The sequence below is a fragment of the Scaptodrosophila lebanonensis genome, unplaced genomic scaffold, assembly GCF_003285725.1.
Source record: "Scaptodrosophila lebanonensis strain 11010-0011.00,11010-0021.00 unplaced genomic scaffold, SlebRS2 tig00000072-arrow-pilon, whole genome shotgun sequence".
Taxonomy (NCBI): Eukaryota; Metazoa; Arthropoda; class Insecta; order Diptera; family Drosophilidae; genus Scaptodrosophila; species Scaptodrosophila lebanonensis.
In genome coordinates, this window is record NW_022060558.1 from 7,480,395 (window position 1) to 7,507,004 (window position 26,610).

The following is a 26,610-nucleotide window of genomic DNA, read 5'->3' on the forward strand; positions in this document are numbered from 1 at the left end:
AAATTCATTAAAATCTAGTACTTTCTTTCAAAGTCGGGCCTTTAAAATGTGAAAACTGCTTCAAGAATTTTGCTGCTTAAGACTGATGACCGAGCACTTAAGTTAACCTAGTCACCTGAATTCGAACCAAATTTGTTAAAAGTCCCAAGAAGCACACAAACCAACTACGTCTGTGTATCTCAGGTCCCACAGCCTCAGATATACATGCGTTGAATTAAAATCACACAAACAAACTGACGCGTTATCCACGAAATTTAAAGAATACTGCCCGCCAGCGATTATAATACGAGCGAGCGCATTTCGGCGATTCTCGGCCAGAGAAAAATATGTGCAATGTCAAAATTTGTTTTCGATAGTATGCTGCCAAAGTACCCACAGTTCCAACCATTTATAAGTTCGCACTTAACCACAACCCCAACAAATTCGTCATCAGCAGCAGTTGCCGCCGCACTCGCCGCCGCCGCCTCCGCAGCTTCCACGACGAACTCCGCGGCCAACCAGAGCAGTGCCAACACTAGCAGCAGTACCGCCAATCACCTACAGTCCGCTTCACTCTCGCCGAGCTCCAGTGCGACAAACAATCAGCATCATCATCTAAGCCTCAACCAGTCGTCGAACTCGCCGGTCTCCTCCTCCTCACCCGCGTCCTCCGCGCTCTTTCAGCAGCAGGCGCAGCAGTCGCAGCAGCATCAGCAGCAGTCTCAGTACTCCTCGCTCTCCGCCGCCCTTCAACTGCGCCACGCCCACGCGCACTTGCAGCAGCAACAGCTTCTACTCACGCCTCCCTCCGCCGGCAACTCGCAGACCGGCGACAGCAGCTGCTCGCCCTCGCCCTCGGCCAGCTCCTCATTGCACCGCAGCCTCAACGACAACTCGCCTGGATCAGCATCTGCGTCAGCCGCTAGTTCCGTAGCCGCTGCAGCTGCAGCAGCCGCCTCGTTTGCCATACCGACAAGCAAGATGTATCCGTACGTGTCAAATCATCCCACCAGCCATGGCGGCCTCTCCGGCATGCCCGGATTTTCGGGCCTCGAAGACAAATCCTGCAGGTGAGAAAGCACTGACTAACATCAAATGATGACCTTACGACTATATATATGAACGTTAGAATAATTATTGTATATTGACATAGAATCCAATAATGTGTTATAGAGACGATGAACATTTTGATTTGAAAATTAAATTCGATTCCTCTATGGGTTTCCTATCACTCTATCCCGCTAAGAACTGAGAAAAAATCACTTTCACATTTGGAATATAATTGAAGCTTATCTGAGCTTATCTGAGGGATACCGTTTCATTCATGATTCAGTATTCGAATTTATTCAAAACGAACACGCATGTCACAGTCGAAAGTTAAAACTAAGAGATTCATCTTATTCCGGTTCATGTTCCGTCATACTAAGTACACGCCGACAAATGGGGCTCCTTACCTGCTTATACAAAACGCATGCGATATTACGAATGAACGAAATAGTTTGTCGACACATTCAAGGCATTCAAGTTCCATTTTCGTTTCAATGAAATGCGTGCCCACAAGTTCCTCATACTGCTGGTCAACCGCAAATCCGCTTTGCATTTACTCTAATGTCCCGTCCAGAGCGCGCCGCTTGAGTCCGCTCGAATTAGAGCGGCACTGCGGTGGCTTAGCATTAGCAGCTGCAATTTGTCGTCCTCTCCTCGAGATTCGCACGCACATTGACCTTCGGTTGCCCATATTTGCATACGGCGGGGACTCGTGGTCGGTCGCACGCCCACGCAGCGGGCGGGGCTAATTTGGGTTTGCGTTCGTTATTAGTGCTCAATTAGCAGAGACCGCAGGGTTCACGGCCTATACATCGGTAAAGTGTCCGTGCGTGGCTCATTAGCATTTGACTTTTGATTTTCCAATGGAGAGGCGGACGAGCATACTTAAACAAGGCTGTGCCATTGCTTCGACCGCTTATGCTAATCTTTTCTTCGTCTCTTTCGCTTCTCGCCCCTGTTCCCACTCCCAGCAGGTACACAGATAGCGTGATGAACAGCTACCAGTCGATGAGTGTACCTGCCTCCGCGTCAGCTCAGTTCGCACAGTTCTATCAGCACGCAGCAGCAGCATCCGCTGTTTCGGCGGCCAGCGCCGGGGCCATTGGTGTCGACTCTCTGGGCAATGCCTGCACGCAGCCGTCGTCTGGCGTTGTCCCGGGCGCTGGAGGAGCTGGCCAGAGCATTGCGGATCTGCCACGATATCCCTGGATGACGCTTACAGGTGAGTCACGTTTTACTGTATAATAGCATCCACTTTATTATTTGAAACTTATTCACTAAACATGGCAGCGAACATAAAAAATTATAGATGTACATCTATGCGTACACTTCGGCATAAATCAGGGTCGGACGGGCACGTAATTACCGGGACACCCGCCCGCAGATGATTTAATTTATACTTTGATGGGCATTCCGCCATATAAACAAAAGATAAACGCGCTCGTTAGACCAATTCTCGGGCATCAAACAATTCCTAATGAACACTTTGAGGGGCATTTCCAAGTTGTTCGTTTCGCATAATTCTTCGTCTCAACAGTAAATAAAAAACTGTTTCAAACACCAGCGCAATGCTAGAAGTGCGACAGATAGACGCAGATACACGAAACGCTAAAAAGTGGCACTAAATAAAATTGAAAATAGTTGAAAAATGTTTTCTGAAAGCTCGGTCGGTGTGTAATTTAAATAGCCTCAAGGTTGTACACACCCACACCCACACCCACACCGACACAAACACAAGCATATACTTGCTCTCGGATGTGCTCCGCGCATATATGTACATATACAAGTAGTAACACTCAGCCAGATACAAAATACATTTGCTGTATCCGTATACTCTACAAGTATGAGCATTCACAAGAGCGATCGTTTTCGTTCTTCTTGGTATTGTTTTGATGTTTTGCGTTTTGCTGCTTTTCTTCTTCGTTAGTACGAAACTGTATTTTTATGCACCAAACGTAGTACGAAAATTTACGTGGGTCAGTTTAATTTACGCGCCGCTCATTTCTCAGTGCATTTCGTATAGGAGATTTATTTGATTTTTGTACTTAGTACACACTTGATTTTCTTCACATTCACAGTACACACAAATATGCGGGCACACATATAGACTTATAGTATATGCGCAAGCGTCCGTGTGGGGTTGAATGCCTGGCAAGTGTTGTGGCTGCGATTTATTGAGCACCAAATATTAAATGACTACCAATTCGGTTGAATTATAAACTGCCCGCGAATGAGCTTTGAATGGCGACGGCAGCAGAAGAAGATCTTTGAAATATATTAATACAGATGATATTTCAGTTCGTCAAAATTTATGTATCGAAATGAATGCAGTAGACGACTTTCTTGTTACCGCATCACTATTAACATATCTAAATTAATTAACCATTCTCGAATAACCTGTATCTACCGTTTTTCCCTACACTCAGTCATTCATTCAGTTATGTCGGATTTCTGTTATACTATATTACTTGTATATGGTGCACAGGTCTTGATGAAACTAGAATATCACGAAGCATTGAGAAAGAATCATAGCAAAAAATCGCTCTTAAAACCAATACATGTTTGCCTTTGAAGGTATCTTAACCAAATTTGATATTTGAAATACACATAACAATTGGAGCAAAAATGTTTGAATCAGTTGATTGTGGTGGAGTGACAGCAGGGTACAGAAAATACAGCGTACACTGTACAGTGAATACAATCGGGCTCGCGCTGCTGCTTTTCATTCATTAGTGTAACTTCTTAACAAAATAAAAACCTCGTGACGAGACAAGAAACTTATACTCGTATAGTAGTGGCAGCACCAAGCCCCACCAAATTTCTGATATCAATGCTTTATCGAAGGAACTACAAAGGTCTGTTTTGTTAATTACTATGAATCTAGTAGTCAGATGGGAAATTATATAGATACATGGTATATCCACTCATCCTTTTCTGCTCAATGACCATTTAAATGAATACACAGATACTGAATTAGATAGTCAGTCTAGGCTATATATAAAGTTATATATTTGTACTATACTTTCCCATTCGTAGTGTGAGTTTAATCAGTTCCTAAGCAGTGCTTGACTAGCGGTAATTTAAGTGGTCCCTAATGATTTTAATTTTTTTAGAAGCCGAACAAATCTGCAATCCGATATAGCTTTCAAGCGCAAGGTAGATCAAATAATATATGGTAATGTTCATTACATTTTAAATAACAAATTAAATACACTTAAAAAAAAAGAGGCCTATCGGTGTGTCTCACAATAGTCATCAAGAATATACGCTTTATGGGGACTTCTACGGCTACTTCTGAGTGTTGCATACATTCGCACCATTAATTGATCTCTTTATTTCCCCGAAAGCTCTCGCATATTCGTATTTGGTTGACTTTCGAATCAATTTACAAGCACTAGACTAACCTATCGCCTATGTCGTATCGACCAGAGTGGCTAATCCACAATCCCCATGAGCAGGTTGTAAAAAAAAGAGTTTCGGTACTTTTTGACTTTATTAAAAAGGGTCTATCACATGCATAAGTACAAATTCGTGTAGGAGTATACGTATCAGTATACATTCAAAAATCGATGTTCTCTGAAACAATTCAGATGGGCCCGACGCTTGAAAGCATTCGTGGGTTATTTCTTATGTATTATTGAGCACAAAGTGGAAAAGTGACTGACCAGGGGCAGTGTGGCAGGCTATGGTAGTCCGCAACAAAGTTGGCGTCATTTCAAATGCAGTCGCGAAGTGGACCCCGTCTCCCTCTTTAAGTCCAATGAAAAGCGTCGAGTCGGCAAGATAAACGGTATTTCGCACAATGAAATATTTTGCATATCTCGCGCTCACAACACAAAAACGATAAAATTGTCAACGAGATCATAGACGAAGACTGGCTGCGATGAAAGTAAATATGAGCATGACGCCATTATTGTAGCCAAGTGTGCGCGACACGTCGACGCAGCACACACACACACATACACACACACACACACACACACACACACCTATGCAGACACACTCTCGCACACAAATACTACGGGAATAGAACATGCATATGCATGCAATGAGTCGGAAGAGCAGTTACCAGGAAAGACAACAGCGGCATCCAACGCCGACTCCACACATTCCCTCTGCATAGAATGTTGCGGTGTGGCTCTGGCTTTCTCCCAGGCCAGTGAAGGCACAGCCGACACTGGCACTGGCACTGGCACCGACGCCGACAACCAGCCGAGTGAGACCCGGACGCACTGCACTCGTCTGCTCGATGAGGTGGGTGTCGGGCGAAGCCAGGAGGGAACATAGCTGCTTGCCAAATGCAATTTAACTAATGAATTTTAATATTTTACGCCAAAGTGTCTGAATGAATTTTCATTTTCACATCGTTGCACAAACCCAACAACAACAACAACAACCACAACAACAATGTTGCCGCCGCAGACAATCGACAAGAGAAGGAGTTAGGGATAGGAAGAGCGTTGCGCGACGCACTGGCTCTGCATATACGTGTACATACTTATACAAGTATGTATAGCTGCAGTAGTTGTTGTTCCTCTAACTCCGGCTGAGGCGCTGATAGTGCTGATAAGAAAGCAAAAAGGTTAACTTTTCTTAATTATCTGGAAAAGCGGGGAAGAGAAAAACAGAGAGGGAGAGAGAAGAGTAAGTGCGCCAGACGATGGCCAGATGAAATTGGATGGGAAAAGATAGTGAGGGTGAGGTGAAAGTTTTGCAGAATTTGCAGGCACAGCACGTGCTCTTGCATCGGCCATGCTCCATGTTGGAGCAGACAGCAGCGAACACCAGTGGCAATTGCGATTTTGAGAGAAGCGTCTGCGGCATGTATGATTGCGGGTGTGCGGGTTGTGGGTGCTTGGACCCAACGATAGCTTCTGTCATAGTCGACTGACTGGCTGAAGTCGGCGATAAGAACGCAGGCGCATAAATTTTGCAATCGTCAACGCTACAAGGAGCACGCAAAGAGACTCTACATGCCTGTTTGTCTGTGTTCCCCGTCTTACCCCTTCAGTCCATCCCACTGCCTTGCAGGCTGACAAATTTGTTCATATTAGAGAGTGTCTGTAGTGCTATTTGCCTGTGGGGTGGCTGCAGGCTGAGGCGGTGACGATGGCGGCTCATAAAAAGCACAACGACAACGAAAACTGCACAGAAATTTGTGTATTTTAATTAAAAACGCAAAACGCGCGCCTTCTCGTTGAAGCTCCACAATTTCAGATCATCAGGGCGGCCACAGCTTCTTCTGTTCATGTTCATAAATAACGCGTCGCGTCGAGCTGCGTCGCGTTGCGTTGCTTTGCGTCGTTTGGCTGCGCATCGTCGCACTGCGTCGTGATCTACTTTGGAACTCAAGCCGGACGAACTGGCCAGCGACGCTTTGTTGGTGGTCTTGTGGCCGAGCATGATTTCAGCTCTTTGCTCACTGCTGACAGCTAAATGGGAGATGCAACGATTGAGATGTTTAGGGGGAGTTGGAATTGAAGGGGAAAGTCAAATATGCGGAGGGGCTTATGAAACAGTGCATACTGAAAAGATTAGATGGCTTAAGGTATACTAATCTATAATAATATACATGTTACTGCAAGTATGTGGGCGCTCTCTTATCAATATCGCCTTCATTCCCGATCATAACAATTATGTTAAGCGTACTTATACTATATGTGTCGTAGGTCAGAAGCATAGCGAAGATCTTTTTGCCCCATAAGATTAAATTGGGCGAACAATCATTAATATACAGCATTTTGATTGTTGAACAAGAATTTAATCTGAATCAAAAATGATTGGTAACTATAGTCAATACATTCCGGGATGTTTGTATTTCTGAATATACATAAATTGAAATTTTCTTTTTGGGGTCTTCCACGCCTTGTTCTAGATAGTAGGTTTAGTGTAATGTACATACTATATATAGGTGAAATGTTGTAAAGAAATAGTCCAAGATCTAAGGCGGTAATACCGAGATCTTAGGGAGTGGGACAAACTTGCTATCGATAGCTTTATAATAACTCAATGCGTTAATTGTTCGTTTATTATTGTTTTAAAAATCAATCCGAAAGTTTTTTCGAATTTGCGCATTTAATTTAGAAATTAACTTATAAGACGGCGTCGAATACAAGTTGTTCTCTAATGGATTACTATGTTGTGCCCTTGACGAACTCCTTTATGGCATGTATACAGAAATGAAATAATATTTTTTACTTTATTTTTTCCAGATTGGATGGGAAGTCCGTTTGAGCGCGTCGTTTGTGGCGATTTCAATGGTAAGTACGCAATTATAAACGCATTTATGAAAACCCTTTACAGTTAACGATGGCAATGGCATTGAATATTCATAATTTGCGAGGCCAAAAATTATTAACCACTTGGAAAAGAAAAATATGAAAGAAGAGAAACGGCTTGTCCGTTTGGCTTTCTTTTTTTAAGGCATAAATGTCCTTGAAACCGAGCAGATGGACTTTACCTGCTGCGCGCCTTTGAGGACACTTTCTCGAAGAATATGAATGTGAACCCTTCTCGTCGCATTAGTCACATGGCACGTTTTATGTTCCTGGTGCCTGGGACTTTCACCGAGCCTATCATAAATCCTTCTGCCACTCTTTTGTGCCATCTTGACTTCGACTCTGGCTATGTCTTTTGTTTTTCACTTTCTCAGTCACTCATCCAGTCAGTCAATAAGTCAGCCAGCTGGACAATGACAATGAGCGCTTGTTTGTTTATAGTAATAATTTTTCGACAAACATATTTGATAAAATATCGATTGCGATCAGGCAGCGGCAATCGTTTACTCAAAAGCCGCGCTTCATTCTGTGTATTTTATGCGAGCGAATGATTTCTGAAATACGACTGGCTTTAAAATTTGATTCAAACAGTTAAGTAATTACATTTACCTTATGAGACAAGTGTCGGAATATACTGTAAATCATTTTGATGGATCCATCGCTGCCAAATAAAGCGGTATGCGATGATATGTGAAGACCTCAATTGATCCACATACTTGTATATCGCTCATAAAAGTTGTCGCACCCATTAAACAAATGAATTAAAATGGGCACGTATGAATATTTTGTATGGCGGTAGACGAACTGCATAACAAAGGAACCAAAACATATACTATATAGTACATAGCATTTCGGGAATCAATCCTCACTGTGGGTGCGGCAGACAACTACACGAAAGCACATGGAAATTAGAATACTTGTACACATCTTTACGTAGCCGCTGAGAAATGCGCTCAGGTTTTTAAATACAAACATTTTAAATACAAATATGTACATTTGCTGACTTCCCACAACGATAAACGGATCATAGAGCAAGTCATTTTGTGGCCATAGCCGTAACCATTGACATACCTTGCTTCGCTTGTCGATGTCGTTAAATTGTTTTTATGAGCGTTTTATGATCTATTTACGAATTTAAGCGTGGACTTGCGCCCCGCATAGCGATGGTGACTACCGCAACGATCACGATCATGATCGCTTCCATCAACCATCAACCATCAACCATCACCCATAAACCATCACCGACGACGTGCATAAAACCCGATCATGATCGGGTTTTATGTGGCCGATAATGGCGTTGATTATGCAGCCTGATTGTTTAAAAATTGTTCGAGAGCTAGCGAATGAGCTGCCGGACGAGGAGCCACTGCCTCATATGCATGCCACTCACTTCGCCTTAATTAGTTCATCGTCGTTGCTTATATTGCTTCAACAACAACCCACTCTGTTAACGGTAGTGGGTAACTCGGTTTTGGTACTATGGAGGGATACTGTTCACTACGGGAGAAGTCGAGGAAAGGTTTTTTTTAAGTAACTGAAACGCTTTGAGCTAAACTTATATCCAAAGAAAATTCTCATAATAATGATAACATTTCCAAAACTTTACAGTCACCCTTCATTCGCTTAAATGTTGAGGGGCATATAGTTTTGGGTTCTTAGTTTCTAACATCCAGAGAATGGTGTTATTTCTGCATATACATACTTGTATGTACAGCATGATGAAAGACATCAAAATCTTACCAGCATAACAGCTGTTATAGGAACGGTGCGATTTCAAAAAATTGTCTATTCATAAGAATATTGGAACCAAATTGAATGTTCAAAGTCTTCTCTTCAAACTTAACATAGAGGAATAACGTTTATATTGAAGGCAGCAGCATTTCAAGAAGTTCGGATTGCTTCAAAAGTTTGTTCATAAATAAAGTATATACTTGTATATGCTATATACTGTTAAAGGGACAAGACAATCGATGCAAATAAACTAGAAGTATAATTAGCATATTGTGATCATATGCTTAATGAAATTAGAGTTCTTACATTATAAGAAAGAAGATTATGGACTAAATTGAAATCTTCTGAACACTGTTGTGGACGCGAAATAGAATTGTTTTAATATTTCTTTAAAAAGAGCGTTCAATTTGAATCAAAACTTTTGATTTAAAAAAGTGGAGTGAGACAGAGACCAACAAATTTTACTCTAAATTACTCGTATCTGATTGTTCATATTAAATCAAAAATTGTTGGGCCCCCTATTATTTTACATCCAAAAATGCAATCTTACACCCCGATGTAAGTTCTGTCCCATTGTATGGCAGTCGTAAAAGTTCCACATACTTCACTGAAGCGAGGCGAGCAGTTTCGCAAAGTGGCATTAATTGGAAACGAATGCGCATTGGATGGCATACGCACAAAAGCCCCTCAAACGCCCGTTGCACCCGCTCTGGCCATCCACCTACCATGTAATTGCGACTCGTTTAATTGCCTGCTGTTGGCGCTGAGAAAACAAATCTTGTTTCGAGATTCCATGCAGTCTCGCGAAACCACTAGCATTCACTGCCCTGAAATCGGAGCCGGCTCTGGCTCTTGCTCTTGCTCTTGTTCAGGTTCTGGCTCTGGCTCTTGGAGTCCATGGCCATGGCGGTACGTGCCGAGCCTGTGCTTTAGACGTCACAGTCCACTTGTAATCCGAATCCAAGTGGGTCCCCATCCCAACCACTCGCCATCGACGACTCACTGACCGCTCGTGCCCCGTTCACTGCCATTCATTGCCATTCGCCTCTTTTGTTTGCTTTTGTAATAAATCGCTGGCGTTGGAGTTGAATAGTCATTCGTGCAATTACAACACTAGCATTCGCTGTTTGACAAGTAATTAACTCTCTGAGTTGCCACTACTATTTTGTTTTGTTTCGGTTTTGGAACTGATTGTTGACAGTAGCTTCGGTTTTGGGTTTTAACTTTGTTTTCCATTATCTGCCTATTGTTGAGTTTGAGGAGCAATTATTACTGCAGAGTACTTGGGCTTGGCTCCAAGGAAAAGATAGCTGTGGATAAGAAATAATCAACATTTATTCTTAGAAACAAATTAATTTTGTGGGCTGATATTCAATTTCAGTCATTTGCGTATTAAATCAAATTACAATACGTATTAGATACCTTTTCCAATTTAAGCACAAGTTCCACAAATTTATTGACTTACAATTGTACAGTACGGAGCATCTTAAAAACAGCATTTCTTGAAAAATACCTAACTTATTACTTAATATTTTTCAAACACTGTTTTGCAGTGATATCATAGGCTTTACTCCAAAATTCGAGAGTAACATATCATTCAAAAATATGAGATTGAAATTGTAAGATCGTAATTATTTAAGCATTGAGGCTGTAAAATGGATGTTTATCGCTACCTAAAATGTGTTTTGTTTTCCATGCCCATAAATTAGTTTTTCTCTAGTCTGTGATTTTCACACCGTCACTCGCACTTTAGATCATTTTTATGGACCTCAAGATTATAGATATTGCAGCGCATTTGAAATGTATCTCACAGATTAGCGGCAAATAAACAATTACAGAGTGCATTAACTCGACGAGCGGTGCGGCGCGGCTGGCGAATAATTTCGTCATAAAATTAATATTAACTACTGCGCTGGCTAATTAAAGCGCCAACAAAACTAAAACAACAACAGCAATGGCAACAGCAATAACAATAACATTAACCGCGACTTAGTCTACCAAAGTAAAAGTGAGGCGAGTCACGCATTGCGGCTTGCGCGGAAATTTGGAAAATGGTTCGAAAATGCAGCCAAACACGCAAAGCGTGAAGAGCAGCTACAACGACATCCACAATAAGCTCCAGAATTGAACAAAGCTTCACTGCGGATCTGAACAAAACAAAACTCGAATGCATTTAAATTAATGAAAATGCAAAACTTTGTGCTGCGGATTTGTGATATGTGCGAAGAGGTCGAAAGTCGGAGGAGGAATGAACTCTGGGCACGCGTGATAATGAGGATGTGGAACGGTTGCGCTTTAAATTTGATTTCTTCACAAAATGTATATGTCTACTCACCTATCCAGCTTTCTCTCTCTCTCTCTCTCTCTCTCTCTCTCTCTCTGTCTCTTTCCCATCCATTATCGAGCGATTCTGCTCCTGTTCATATTCCTGTACCTGCTCCTGCATGTCTGTCTGCCATTTTTGTAGCTGTTTGTACTTATTTGGGCGTGTAATTCGAACCCTTTCGCCAATTTGCGCCACTCGAACATTAAAACCGCAGATTAACAGTCAGGGGTGGCTAAAAGCTCAAACAGTCGCAGAGGCGGGGAGATTCGCGTCGATCGGAGGCCGGGACGCGCACTCGGAAACGTGTCATTTCGAATTTTCCGCCGCCACAAAAATAAAAAAGAAACCGGTACGAAACGTGCCGATAACACGGTGTCGCACATTCTCGTCGGACCGGTCGCCGGCTCTCCCTTTAGCTTCACCTCCTCCTCCTCCTCCTCCACCTCCTCCTTCGTCAACCACTTCCACTTGACACTGCCAGTCAGGCTGAGGCTGCCATTCCATTTCGGTTGCCATTGTAATTTGAAAGCCGCAGCACGAGAAGCTGCGCAAATGTAAATACAACGCGGCAACAACAAAAACAACACCAAATCAAATAACAACAACAGCCACAGCACCAAATAAAATAACAACAGCAACAGCACAGAAAATCGGAAATTAAACAAAACCGAAACGAAATGGAATTCGCTTATCGCGCCTCATAAATTAACCCTTGAAGCGGTCGTGGGTCGAGAGCAGGGTGCGGTGCACTCCAACACACACTCATGCACTATCTCGTACATACATAGACATACAAACATACACACGCACACACACACGTGCATACCCGTACACACATACGTATTTATACACATATATATTACTTATATATATAGGAGTTATTTCTACAAGTATATATTATTTCTATACATTTACATTCTACCAGTGTAAATTGTTGGTTGCGCTGACTGGTCTTAGGGTCAGATCGGCCTAGTAATACCGCCATAGCATTTATCTCTCTCTCGAGCTGTGCGGGGCTCACTCGGAGTCGCTGTCAATGACATTGGCATCCGTTGCCTATTTCGTTGCAGATGCCGGCGTCGCTGACAGATCTGGAATGGAAGTGAAAACAAGCGCATTGTGTAATTAATTCCTCCTCCCCACACCCTGTATGAGCCTTGACAGACATGCCTTATTTCGACGGAATGTTCTCATTTCAATTCGCTGGCGACCCCTCACTTGTCTCTCCTCCTCTTCCACTGTCTGGGGCCATTTGCAATCACTTTGCTATAGTGCCGCTTATCATGAGTTATGGCGTGTAAAATTAATAAAAATAATGAATATTATTGTTTGGGGGACGATGCGCGCTATCGCTTTGAACCTTCTAGCTTAAAGGTGAGGCAGTAACCGCAAATTCCGATTCAAACGTTGCCGTTGAATGTTCGAATCTGTCGCTAAACACAAGTACAAAATTAATTTCGAAGTATACATACGTATTATCTGTCTGCATTTTATTTGTACTCGTAGTGCATTCATCTAAGACGATCTGATGCGACTCCGATTGAATAGAGCGGCGAGAATAAAGAAACGTGGTCAAATATAAGATTAAAAGCAAATGGTTTCAATAAGAGTTATAGTCCCAACAACTGCAATGTAACTAACCGCCTTTTATAGGAAATGAGATTCCATTTTCAACTCCATTTTAAGCAAGTGCTTTATTTTTATAGGTAGGCTATCAATCATGCGACAGTTCGTTTAAAGACAATACATCCATTGTCTTCAATCAAGCCTCTACATGATATAAGCGTATTTCTTTTTTAAAAATGGGATTTTTTTTATAAATACTGTTTCCGCAATCCAATGTATTGAGTCCGCTAATGTTATTTTTGTCAACGAACCTGCAGGTCATAAATGACACAAGCAAAACAATTGTAAACATTTTCAGGATTCGGAAGTTTGTTGTAATACCCAACGGGACTGCAATGTTAGCCAAATTATGGATCAGACCATGCAACACAATAATTGGCCCGATTTGATGAATAAGCTTCAATTATGTAAACTAAAATTCATAATATAATGCAAACATAAATCTTGAATTTGACCCAAATCGGGCTATATTAGCCCACAGCTAGGACCAAACTGATTTTTATAGAGCATTTGTAAGAGCATGTTTGATATTGTTTGATATTGAACCTTCATATATATTGGACGACACCTTAAATAGTTAAAAATACATCTATTTGTACTTAGCAAAAATCGCGACTGTAACATATTCATAATCCAGGAGCTATACAGGCCACAGCGGGCAAACATGTCAAGTGTTTCCCCATAATTGGCCATCTATATATAATGAGCCTGAAGATATATACGAGTGTACTGTACTATATTGTACGCAGTTCAGTCAGATCGGCAACAATTCGTTTATTCAACGTGCCAAAATCTCGACCCTGGGCTGTAATGTATATGAGAAGTTGCGCATTGTTGCCCATCGCGAGCATGCTCCTTAATCCTTCTGGCTCGAAGCACTACAACTACCTACAGCTAGACAGAGCTAACCCTTGTGTCTTACAATGACGACTGATGTGCTTTATTGCATCGCTGCGCTATTAAATATTCCATTTCGAACGCCCTAATGAAGCCATTCAGTTTTTGGTGTGGCCTGTTCTTCTGTTCTTCTTGAAGTGAAGCAATAAATGACATGGGTCCACTTCCATCAGTCTATTGTGTGAGCTTGAGGTAGTTTTACAACATTTTTGAAAAGTAGCACCAACAACGGAAACTTTTTGAAAACTATCGTCGACAATAGGTTGACTCCATCCACGGTTGATGATATAGACTTATGGCAGCCACCATTTTCCCAAACTACTTTGTGCTGCCATTAACAAAAGCGGCCATCGTTGCAATACAGACTGTACAGACACAGACACAGACACACTCGCACGGGGAGACGCATTCGGGCCATTAATCAAGTTTGTCACCCAAAGAAAAATCCAAGAGGAAATGGGAAAATCAAGGAAGAATGGAAAACTCAACACCGGCTTCGTTTGTGGTCTGCGGTAGAGCCAGTCGTGAAGAAGCCATCTAACCAGTTACGCAATCTACTTGTGTGCTGGTGGTTGTATGTGCATGTGTGTGTAAATGAGTGCATCAGGCACATGCAGGACCACACCTTATTTGTAATAATAGACAGCTACGCCACTATCCTCTCCGCCGACTTCAACCTTGATTCTAAGCATGAATAATGTAGAAGAATGCACATATGTACATATGTACCATATAAGTATATATAAAGCCGTCGTCAGGGCGATCCATGGCTGACTCAATAGCTACGAAACTTGTTCACAATGCTTTTTATTCGAATTTAAATGTCACGTTTTCCTGGCATTGGGAGGGAAAGAATCACAAATGGCATTTTAATACGTCATCGTATTCGTTTCAAGTGTGCGGTGGGCCTTCTTTTGGGCACAGGCCCCGGCCCCGGCCCTGTCCCCATCCCTGTCCCCATCCGTGGCCCCATCCGTGGCCCCAGCCCCTCCACTTGGTAATAATTTTGAGGTGCGTGGGTTACCGTCTGAGTTATAGCTGACATCTGCTCATGTTTTTTGCTTTTTTAGTCTTTCGGCTTCGATTTCAATTAAAATACGGGCCCCTCCCTCGAGCTATCCAGTCGAAGATTCTTGTTTGCTTTTACCAAATAGAGCCCACAGCAGACCCATAGACGTGGTTGTGGTAGTGGTAGTTGGCGTCGAAGCCGGAGTCGGAGTCGGCGTCATCTGCAGTCAGCCGTGAATGGTTTGGAAAACTGCTGCGACTTTTTCTCACTTAAAGCAGTTGGCACAATTTATATGCGTTTTCAATAAAAGTCGAAATAATTCTGCCAAGGTTCATAGCCCGCGCAAATGAACTTGGAAACGAGCGAGACCCAACAACACCAACAAAAACAACAACAGGAACAACAACAGACTGCCTGCCAATGAAGGCAATCAATTTCAATTCAGTTTTTTCGCTTTTCTCTTGCTGGCGTCCAAAGCCAATGAAGCGTCTAAAGGGCAAAGACGACGCCAATTGAGGCAAACGTTGAACCTTTCTTTTTGTCGTTTTTCTTTTTCTCTTCGACGTTTTCTTGTCGCTGTTGCTTTTGGAGCAAACAAAGGCACGCTAAGCGTGCTGATGAACCCAACTAAAAAAGAGTAGTCAGCCATCCCTTTACACGTATGTATATGTATGTGTAAATATACATATATATACATGTATACATATATTTATATACGAGTATGTATGTATGTATAGCCGGCGCTACTTCATTGTCATCATTGCCGGTGATTCGCAGCGATTTTAATCCAGGCGTGCACTATATGCCATGCATTTGCAATTAAATTAAAGAGCATACATACGTTGTATGTACTATGTGTGTTTACTGTAAGTATACATAGTAATGCCAGGGGGTGGCTTGTACCTTGTGGTCAGTTTAGCGACGCTTTTCCGGAAGCTGCTGCAAATGCTCCGCACCCAAAGGCCGTCCGCCCCTGCTTCACCGCCCAAGGCAGACATCGTTTCCAAAAGTCTAGCGGATTACCAATTCTAGACGCCTAATACCATTTATGGGCCATCGTTACAAATGTTTCGATGTCCGTCTGTTTGTCCAGTCACTGGCTTGTCCTGCTGTCCGCTTTTCCGTTTGTGTGCTCTTCAAGCTTTTCCTCGACTGCTAATTTTAGTTCTTGTTCTCTTCCATTCGGGCCAGACCGGGCCTGTGCCTGCAAATGCTTGGGGGCCAGCCCCGACCTCATACTCATACTCCCCACTTATACACACACACACACACACACACACACACACACACACACACACGCACATAAATACACTTGGCGTCAGATTTTGTATGGCTCCTGTAAGCCGCGTGCAAAGTTTTTGCCAAGTTTCTGTTTCGGTTTCTCTTCCACTTTCTCGTGCGCTTTTCCGTTTTCCCTTTTAACTTTGGGCCATATATTTTTCACATTTATTGCGGGTATTTTGTCTTATCACACCCTCGTGCCTACAGTGCTCGCAAAAAATGCCAGCGGCAACAACAGCATTAGTGGCAGCAAAGGCAACGTCTGCAGCTCATGGCTAAAAACGTAAGCTGTCTCCATGACGGTGTGTGTAAGCATGGCTGTTGGGTGGGGGAAGTGGTGGATGTGGCGGTGGCGGTGGCGGTGGCAGTGTCGATGTTCGTGGAGGGCACTACAGCGCTGCAAGGCAGAGCCCACCAACCACCCACGAGATTAAAAATGCCATAAAGACAGTAAGGGTGAATGGCTCTAATGGCTGCCGTTATGCTTTGTTGTTGCTGTTGTTTCTCTTGCTCTCTCAGCTCTATTGTCCTCTCGCTCACTCATCACGCATATATGTACTTGTGTGTGTGCGTTTGCAAAAAGAACCGACAACCGTTACCAGGGCTGTGCGTCTAGGTCGATTGTGGCCAAATGTGTCTGTGCCGCGGAAAGTCGAATCGTTAAGGATGCGTGTCAGCCTGTTTAAGATGTTGGTAAGGCAAGACAATGTTATGTCCCATGCACGATATACTTATGCTTGTCTCCAGATTTGCTAGTTTGCGGAAGGGGGCGAACCATTAATTGGCCCGGAAAACCTATTCAAAACTATTTAGAGGAAATAGTAAAATTTTGTTTTTTGAATTATTTTCAGAGGGCTACTTATTTTTATTGGAGTCATATTAATAGCTTTCTCTAATACAGTATATACTTTTAGTTTCGAAGAATACAAAAGCGCCATATAAATATATAAATGTATTACAAGAACCTTTTTTTTATTATTTTAAGTCATATTGAAAAAGAAACAATTTTGGCGGTCAGAAATAGTTTCCTGTTCTGACAATACAGAAATAAATTGAGCTCCCTTGGTCTTTGGTTGTTCCTAAACAGTATTTACGATAGTTCTTTCAGGGGCTGCGATGTACGCTCTTAACTGATATCCAACATTTCCATGTTGCCAAATCTGCCTCCACAAAAAAACTCAACGCTTAGTTGCTGTTATTTTCGCTTTCAGGCCAATAATTGTTGAACCAAATGTGACCTATTTATTTATTTCATGTCATGTTATTTGATATAAGACTGAGTTTTAAATTCATTTCGGGTGAACCGCTAAATTTTGCATTTTACAAGATTTTAAAATGTGTTAAGCAATATCTCTAAGACTACTATCTCCATTCCATCTTCCATTTACTATTTGAAAAGTGATTATGACTAATATTCTGAGCCTTTTCGCAATGACAAAATTCACTCTGAGCGTTGACATGCTCTGACAAATCTGTTTAATACTATTTTCGAAAGCTTTTGTAGGAGTCCATTAGTATTATTGTAATTATTACAAGAGTGTCTGGTGTATGGTTGTGTCTCTAGTAATTTTAATATTTATTTTTTGTGTTTGCAAATAAACAAAGCTGCCCAACCATTTAATTGCATTCATCGACACACACGACCATAAATTAAGGCCTCTAAGCTAAGAGTATTTGCATTTACTAAGTTTATGTAAAGTAGTTGAGTTCAGAGCCATATATACCCGATGAGTTTCCTTAAATGGCGTTTGCCAGACCACCTCCTCATGCTACCACTCCACACTTCTAGCAACAATTACTAGTCAAACTGTGTATATTAGAATAGCAGAAACAAGCAATTCCAATAATGGCGCGAAATATTTGATGAGAATATATTAATCCCGCAGGACCAGCGAACACACGCACAGACATTTGCAATACTCCACCACCATCCCATAGATCCGCACAAATATAAGAAGGTGGCATCTCAGACATATATTTTCCAAGATTAAGCACACAATTAGCAATTTATGCTGCCGATGCTGACGCTGAAACAGAAACTGAAGCTGACGCGGGTGCTGGCTGTGCGCCCTCCTTCCCTGCCTGGAGAGTGGGAGGCGCGCGCGGCAGTTAGCAGGGCAACATCAGAACAGGATTGGCAACGCATTGCCCATAAATTGCGAAAAGCACCCCGTGCACTGCTCCGCTCTTAGCCGCCTGTCATTGCCAGGTTGAAGCTCTTGCTGCTGCAGCTTCTGTTGTTTTTGTTGTTGTCTGTAGTTCCCGGATTACACGGCAACAACCCCCGGCGGCAGACAATATACCCTGCACCACCACACCGCTGTCTAATGCGAAGCTTCGTGCGGCTGATTAAATTTAAATAAATTTAATAAACATAAATTATTTGCAGCGCCAGCAGCTTGTTAGCTCTGTCTTCCCCGAGCAGCAGGCCAATGGCGGCGTTCACTGCCCCACCCACACCCACATCCACTCGTCCCCCGACTCAGCCTGCGGCTTAGTCAGAACCTCATTCAGCTTAGTCGTGCCGGCTAAAAGCCTTACAAAAGCACCAGATGCTGCCCATTTCCCAAGCGCTATTCAGCTTCTCAACCTTTAAGAGGCTTTTCTCGCAAAGTTTAATTAGTCCTGTCCGCTTCGGCCTGATAATTACGTATTTGCATATCCCTAGAGAGCTACGAGTTCGCTGCCTATTACAAAAGATCGTTCCAAACTAGCTAGAACATTCCTCATTGGAAGCATTTCGAGAATTTGTTGAGGCATCAGAATTAGAATTAGGTGTGTGTGTGTGTGTGCGTGTGTGTGCGTGCGTAATAAATAAATGCCTCTCAATACTGCTATGGCCACAAATTTGTTTATATACCTTTCAACATGCTATCCGGGAAGTTAGTTTCGAAACTCCATACCAAATATAAACAAATCAGCATAAGGCCTACCAGAAACCCACAAAACACACGAAAAAGGAGTGAAGTTTGTTTCTCATAATTCTTCACATCGTTCTGTCGATGACAAATGGCCGCCCGACACGCAGAAGCAAGTGGATTGGAAATTGGGATGTGGGATATGGGCTCATTCCCGGCGGGTTTGGGGATAAGGGATGAGGGAAGAGATAACATAGCTTTTACTTTCAAAATATTATTTTCGGTATCATAAGAAAGTATAATGCACATTATTCAAACTACTACTCTCAAAATGTGGTTTTGTCTTGATTTCTTGAATTAACAATGAATGAAGCATCTAACACTATTATAATACCGCTATACTAGTTTAGTGCGAATGTATGCAAAACACGACAGACCCTTTCTATTCCATATCAAAATATTTTCCTGTTGTTGTTGTTATCCCTATAATATTTAATAATACTCATTTTAATGAAAGGCGCATAATTTTATTAGTCGATAAAATGGGATGCAAGTGATTTAAAAAGTGAAGACAAAATGTAAAAGCTTCATAGACAGGAACATCAATCCCAAATCGATCACTTTTTTATGACATTTTATTACAATTTCCTGATCTATACTATATATATTAAGGCTCCAAACAGGATGAAAAAATAAACACATACTTATGTGTATTGCTTACGTCAATACTACTTACTAGACACTTTCCATTCCATACATATCCTTAATTCGCAATTTGGTATGCCATGACAAACTTTTTCAGACAAATTTAAAAGCTTCATTAAAATAAAAAAAAAATAAAAAATAAAAAAAATAAAAAAACTGAAAGATAGAGTTGAGCAGGTCCAACTCTAACATACCCTGTTTGCAATCCACAAAATAATAATTCAAAATATTTTTCAAAGTAACGTACGTTTCTTTCTATGCGTGTGAGTGTATGTGTGCAGTACAGAGTTGTGGAAAAGCAGCAATAACAAAAAAAACCTACATTTACGGCTGTAACTTTCTTAACTTTTCATCTTGAATAGAATAAATAATAATTGGACGTAATTGTCGAATTTTAGAAAAATTCCAAATATTACTGGACCTATGGAAAACACTATTACTGGGGGAGTGGCAATACATCAAAAAGGAAAAAAACAAACTCGGGCTTTCTAGGTCTTAAGGGGCTAGGACAGACGAACAGGGTTATATCGACAGATGTCGTCATGCTAATCAGGAATACATACATTTTTTGGGGTCTGCCGACTGACGGAGGCCTTTTCGTGTGAGATACATTCGCACTAAACAATTATTTTCCTTTGGGTATAGGGAAAGTTCTTTCAGCAACCATTCCTCAAGTACAGTAAAATTTGCCAGTCGCTCAAAGCCGTTTCTTCTATCATTCCATAAGACGAATCTCACTCTGCTGCAATAATGAACAATTCATATCAGCGCTATTTGCAAAACATTATTTTAGTGCGAAGATAACGATTCTGGGAATACAAAATTTGCGCGCCAAAAATCAACAAACAACTACAACACTAACAGAAAAAGTTGTTGGCAACTGCAATTCTTACAACGGGTATGGCTGTCAGAAATTTGGTAAACAAAAATCATGAAATTTATGTGCTCCCACTAAGCTTTACGCCCAACACAAAATGCAAACGATTCAAATTAATTGTCAACAATAACAAAAATATGAACAAGCAACCTCCAATCGGCACAATGTTTCAGAGTTCTGTCAAACGATATGTAAATTTGTTGAATATTTAGGCAGACATAGAAACAGAAAGACAAGAGCTAGAAACAAAAAACGAAAAATACAACGCATACAAAAATGTTTGTTTATTGTACAATTTTGTGTTGTTTTATAAACAAGCGTGGTCGCTGACATTGTCGTTGTTGTTGTTCTTCTTCTTCTTGTCGCCGCTGTGCCCCCACTACAACAATAACAAACAGTAACATCAGCTTGAAATTCACGCACACTCAGGCACTGACAGCACCCATACACACAGGCACACACGTACACACAATTGGCATACAACTATGGCGCTTTTTATTCCACACGTCCGTCTACTCGTCTGTCTTTCTGTCCACCCGTCCCTCCGTTCGCCTTTCCCTCCGTTTGCCCGCTCGTCCATGTTTCTGGGTGCGTATGTGTGTGTATCTTTATTTTACGCTTTGAATTGTTTTTATGATTTTATGTCATCATAAGTTTCTGTCTGCTTTTTCGTATGTTTACTGCGGTTATTTATTCGCTCGTCTATTTATTGAACAATTACGTTTATGATTATTAATAATTTTAATTGTTAATGTCATTGTTATAGACACTATTGCCGTGGTCGTTGCCGCAACCGTTTTCGCTGCCCCGACTCACATACACACGCCTTGCCCACCTTCAGCAATATTTGCTGTTGCGTCTTACTCTATTTACGAGTCTAAATTTAGCCATCGCCACAACGTCTAGGTCTTAAACTTCGTTCTTCTTCGCTTGGTTAAGTCTGTCCCCCTTGCTCCTATTGTGATGGAGATGTTCAGGGAGACCTATTAATAAATCATTTCAATTTCGCGTCATCCAATTGTCCGAGCAATTTATGAGGCACTTACAGATTTTTAATTGAAAAATGATTTTTGTGCTTTACACATCGAACCGGTTCGGTTAACTAGCCGTTCAGTCGGGCATTTATTCAGCCAGTTAACAGTTTGTTGAGCGCTTAGCATTTAACGCTGATTTGTACTAGTTGATGCCTAATAAAAAGCGAAATGTGTGCGAACCCGAATTGTAGAACAGATCGAGTATTCATTTTAGCAATTAAAAGATATTTAAACGAATGATCATTGAAATTGATGCATCCTGTAAGTTTTTAGCTAACTAGAGCAGCTGGTATTGGGCATTACAAAAGCTACGAACAATACTCCGTTCAGTTCACAAAATGACAATTCATCTAGTTTATCGCCTACTTTTTTTAATGCTTATATGAGCCATTGCATAAAGATCAAGTCTAAGTTTAAGGCCCTTCTGGTAAGATGTTTGTGGTTTTCGAATTCGAAGCGATATTAGGCATTGTCTGCGTCAAAACTGCATCTAGTGCACTCCACGGTGACTCTATGTTCGAGGGGCGCAACGAAAAATCAATAAGTCTCTCAAATGCTCAAAATCTTACGGCACATTGTGTGATTTTCGCTCAAAACTTGCGCTCCAAAGTGGCTGCTGCTGGCCTGCAAACAATTCCGGTTTGGTCGCCTGCGCCGACTCACCACTCACCTCAACGCTCTCTGGATGCGCTCAAGTCAACTCAGTTGCCATGACAACGCGTGCGTGTGTGCGTGTCTACCTGTGCGACACAGACACTTCGGCGGCCATATTGGATTCCATCAGTCCTGTTACGTGGCAAACACACTGCAGCCATCTCGCTCGCACCTGCAGCGCCAGGCGCGGCAAGCGTCGTAAATCTTTTTTAGGGGCGCGTGTGTCCTGGGAGTCGTGATTTATAGGACGAGTTGTAGCTGCTTATTGTACCGTGTAAATAATTTAGATTATTGTGGAATTTCTCCGGGAAGCTCTCATGAAGCGAGGAGGTTGATTAGAAGCGGTAGCATTTGCCAGCAGTGGACAGACTTTCATTTGTGGGACGTGGATTGCGACTGGCATGGGGACTAGTACATTTAAATGGAAAACGCTTTTCTCCTTATTTTTGTAGCCAACGAATTTGATGAAATAAAACGAAATAGGAATAAGGAATACAAATATACGTAGTATAGTAGTCCCAGATAATAAATGCACTTTTACACAATCGCGGTAACTATAAATTCTTTAGTATCGGGTTTGACAAAGTATTGTGATTGGAAGAATACTTGGGTACAAATTTATCTTTTGCAAACTCTTATTTGGCATTGAAGCCAACTTATCGCTAATTCACCGAAACACATCGGCAAATATCGACACACTCAGCCCATCGTAAATATTTTGTCACAATGCCGTCTCGACAGCCTAAAAAACGAATGCGCCGCGAACTCAAATTACTGTACAATGATTTACAACGGCCAGGAAATTTGCAAAAAATGCACCTTTCAAAACATTACGCAAAAGTTGTCCCTTCACTTTTGCTGTTCCGCCACACACAAGCTGCAACCATAAAAAATTGCGTCGTGGCATGAAAACCTTTTTCCGAGTTGCACTGGCCCAGAGCCCGATGCAGGCAATACCATAAAATGGCAAACGAGAAAGAAAAACCGTGCCCAAAAACAGTTTGCAAATATCGATATTTTTATTTCCGAAACGTAAACACCGAGTGAACTTCCATAGTCTGCCCAGTTTCACCGGCGAGCTAAAAATTCGCACAGGTAGCGTGGAAAATTGGTAAAAAGCAAAATAAGTGAAAAGAATACAACAGCAATCGAGAAAATTGCTCCGAAATGTTAAAAAATAGCCACAGTAAAACGGCTGTAGACGACCTGCTGCTGAGAAATGCGCTGCTGGTGCCGCTGTTGGCTTACCCTTTCCACTTGCATGCGTCGCAACGCCGGCCGGGAATCAGAACCGACCAGACAGTCAGTTAACCAGCCGAGGGCCCCTAGGGAGCCCACAGTGGATGTCCCGGGGCGCTGATGCTGGAAATTCCTCGCACTGCGTGTCGGCCGCCGCTGACGTCAGAGATATTGACCAGGGCACACCTTCAATTTCTCCCTTTCCCGGCCGCTTGTGCGACTATAGGTGGTGAAGAGCCCTCAGTTGCTTAAGCTAGAAGGGCTGAAGAAGCGGACTCGTGTAATGCATTAGCTTTCTCTCCCATCTCCATTACTTCAGTCGCAATTCAATAATTCCAGGCTGCCATCGTTGGCGATATTGTTTTTTGTTGGTTAATAAGTATTTGTTGACTCTGGCTAATGCATACACACAAATCATCTGTTGGCCATTACCAAGACGCTTTAACGATTCAAGCGCGCTGTTCTGCCCCCAAAAATACATGTGTTTCAGCCATAATGGGATGCCGAGTTCCATTTTTGTCAGTCGCCGCATCTTCGCAGCTCATTAAGGCTGGCAGAACAAAAAAGAGGAGGAAATTAATTGCTGCACAACTCATTCAATTGGCTCGTGACTGAATGACTAACGAATCTCTCCTTTCTTTGTTCGCCCTCGTTGCAGGTCCTAACGGTTGCCCACGTCGTCGCGGTAGGCAGACCTACACACGCTTCCAGACATTGGAGCTAGAAAAGGAGTTCCACTTCAACCACTACCTAACGCGGAGGCGACGCATTGAGATTGCGCATGCGCTGTGCCTGACAGAACGCCAGATCAAGATTTGGTTCCAGAACCGACGCATGAAGTTGAAGAAAGAGTTGCGTGCCGTCAAGGAGATAAACGAACAGGTGAGTCGGCGTTTCGGACTAAAGTCATTCCGAGTTCATTGACGAAAATATCATTTCATTAAGAGGGCGATTGGAAATTTTTGCTGTGATTTGCATATCGAAGCAATGTCCGGACTGTTCAGACCACGTACACATGAATGATCATAACACCTCATTTAGATCAACTTGTTCAACTTTATCTAACCGACCCATCTCTTTTCCGAACTTCTACATTCTTTAAGGCACGCCGTGATCGTGAGGAGCAGGAAAAGATGAAGGCTCAGGAGACGATGAAATCCGCCCAGCAGAACAAGCAAGTGCAGCAACAACAACAGCAGCAGCAACAACAACAGCAGCAGCAGCACCAGCAGCAGCAACAGCAACAACAGGATCACCATTCGATCATAGCACACAATCCGGGCCACTTGCACCACTCCGTCGTCGGAGTAGGTCAGAACGATCTCAAGCTCGGCCTGGGAATGGGTGTGGGCGTCGGCGTCGGCGCCGGCCTTGGCGCTGGCCTCGGGGGCAATCTGGGCATGATGAGTGCACTGGACAAGAGCAATCACGATTTGCTGAAGGCAGTTAGTAAGGTCAACTCCTAAGTGGCCTCGCCCTTCTTCCATCACTGGGCGTCTTAGTCACTCGAAAAATTGATAACTTAAACCACAAGTTGATAATTTAAATACGTAAAATTTTACATAGTAAATAGTTGGCCTAAGTTTAAATATTTTTAATGCGCGTGTACAATGGACAAGAGTACATAAAAAACACACATACAATACATGCAAGGAAACTGACTACGAACCGGGGGGCTAGTGCTTGAATTAGGCTACGGCTGAAAATTATCCCCAATCTGTAGAAAATAGCAGCTGCCCAGTTCTACCATAGGCAGGCAACGAATTATTTGAACTATATATGGTAGTTCATATTTATACATAGAATAGAAATAAATGCCTAAGTAATTCTACGTCTATGTAAATTATAAATCTAAAAGAGAAGAGAATGCGAAATATAGAAAGCTTCTTAGCCGACTCGTCAGCAAATGCTGCCGCAGAGATTTCCAAGATCTTATGGTTGAATGGCAGGAAACAAAGATCGATATTTGAAAATCCAACGACCCCGATAGTTGGTCCAATGCTAAAACAAGCGAAGCGAGTTCAACTGTAAAATTATTTGCGACTGCTGTAGAATTATGATATACAAGTATTGTATAGAAACATGTTTAACTATGTTTAATTTATACTACTATAGTGCGTATATATGCATTACATATAAATATTTAATTATATCGCATAGTCTTACCAGTCGTACTTTTGTATTTATTAGATACTTCTGCATAGGTCCATTGAAACTCTTCCATCTTGTTCTGTTTTTTGTTTATTACGAGTATATTAATTGTATCCCAGCTTTGTTTTGTTCGATGCTAAGGTCCTTAATTTGCGTAGTCAAAAGCTAAATACAATAATTTCCTCATTGCCATATTAATATTAATTAAACTACAACCTATTATGTAAAGAAATAACACACAAATATTTCCATGTACGAAAACAAAAATGTCTTGCAATAAGTAAAGATAAACGAGAAATTAATGACGAGGAATGAGAGGTATGCAACATACCTAAAAGCATAATCATGATTTCAAATACGTAATAGTAATTAAACAAACAAAAACAAAAAAAAAAAAAAACAAAAAAGATAAAGGAAAGAACAAATGTCGTTTTGCCAGTGACTAAAATTTTAAATGAATGAGAAAAACAATTTAAGTGTAATATTACAAATAGTTTGTTGGGCGCATTGCATGAACATAAGGTTCAAGTAAACTCAAAAGAATACGTATTAGATTAAGGTTGAAACAACAACAATAGATATTCGCAGCACAGGCGAGCGATTAACGACAACGCGAATGCAGAATGAGAACCCATATACGTAGTTTCCAACTTCCCAAAATTAAATTTACTTAGTATACACATAAAGCTACATACAACTATAAATCGCATTATGAATTGCAAGTATGTACAAGTATGAACATGTGCATTAATACGTATATCGTGTTTCATACGAGTACATGCTCGTATAAATAATATGCATACTTACCTTAAGAAGCGAAAGCAAGCTATCTTACATACAAACACACACTATACACGCACACACACACACAGACACATACACGCATATTTACATAGATACGTAAACAATTAACGGCAA

At 41.8% G+C, this 26,610-nt stretch overlaps 1 protein-coding gene across 2 annotated transcripts; it reads left to right on the forward strand.

Moving 5' to 3' along the window:
• On the forward strand, positions 1-25,479 carry LOC115625148 (homeobox protein abdominal-A). Of its 2 annotated transcripts, XM_030520070.1 has the most exons (6): positions 1-841; positions 932-1,049; positions 1,998-2,248; positions 7,239-7,286; positions 24,200-24,423; positions 24,645-25,479. In XM_030520070.1, the coding sequence occupies exons 1-6, from the start codon at positions 334-336 to the stop codon at positions 25,005-25,007; spliced, it is 1,512 nt and encodes a 503-aa protein (XP_030375930.1). In that variant the 5' UTR covers positions 1-333; the 3' UTR covers positions 25,008-25,479. The 2 variants fall into 2 exon arrangements, with proteins under 2 accessions (XP_030375930.1, XP_030375931.1); XM_030520071.1 differs by lacking the exon at positions 1-841 and having other exon boundaries at positions 900-1,049; positions 2,001-2,248.
• Positions 25,480-26,610: the final 1,131 nt, after the last annotated feature.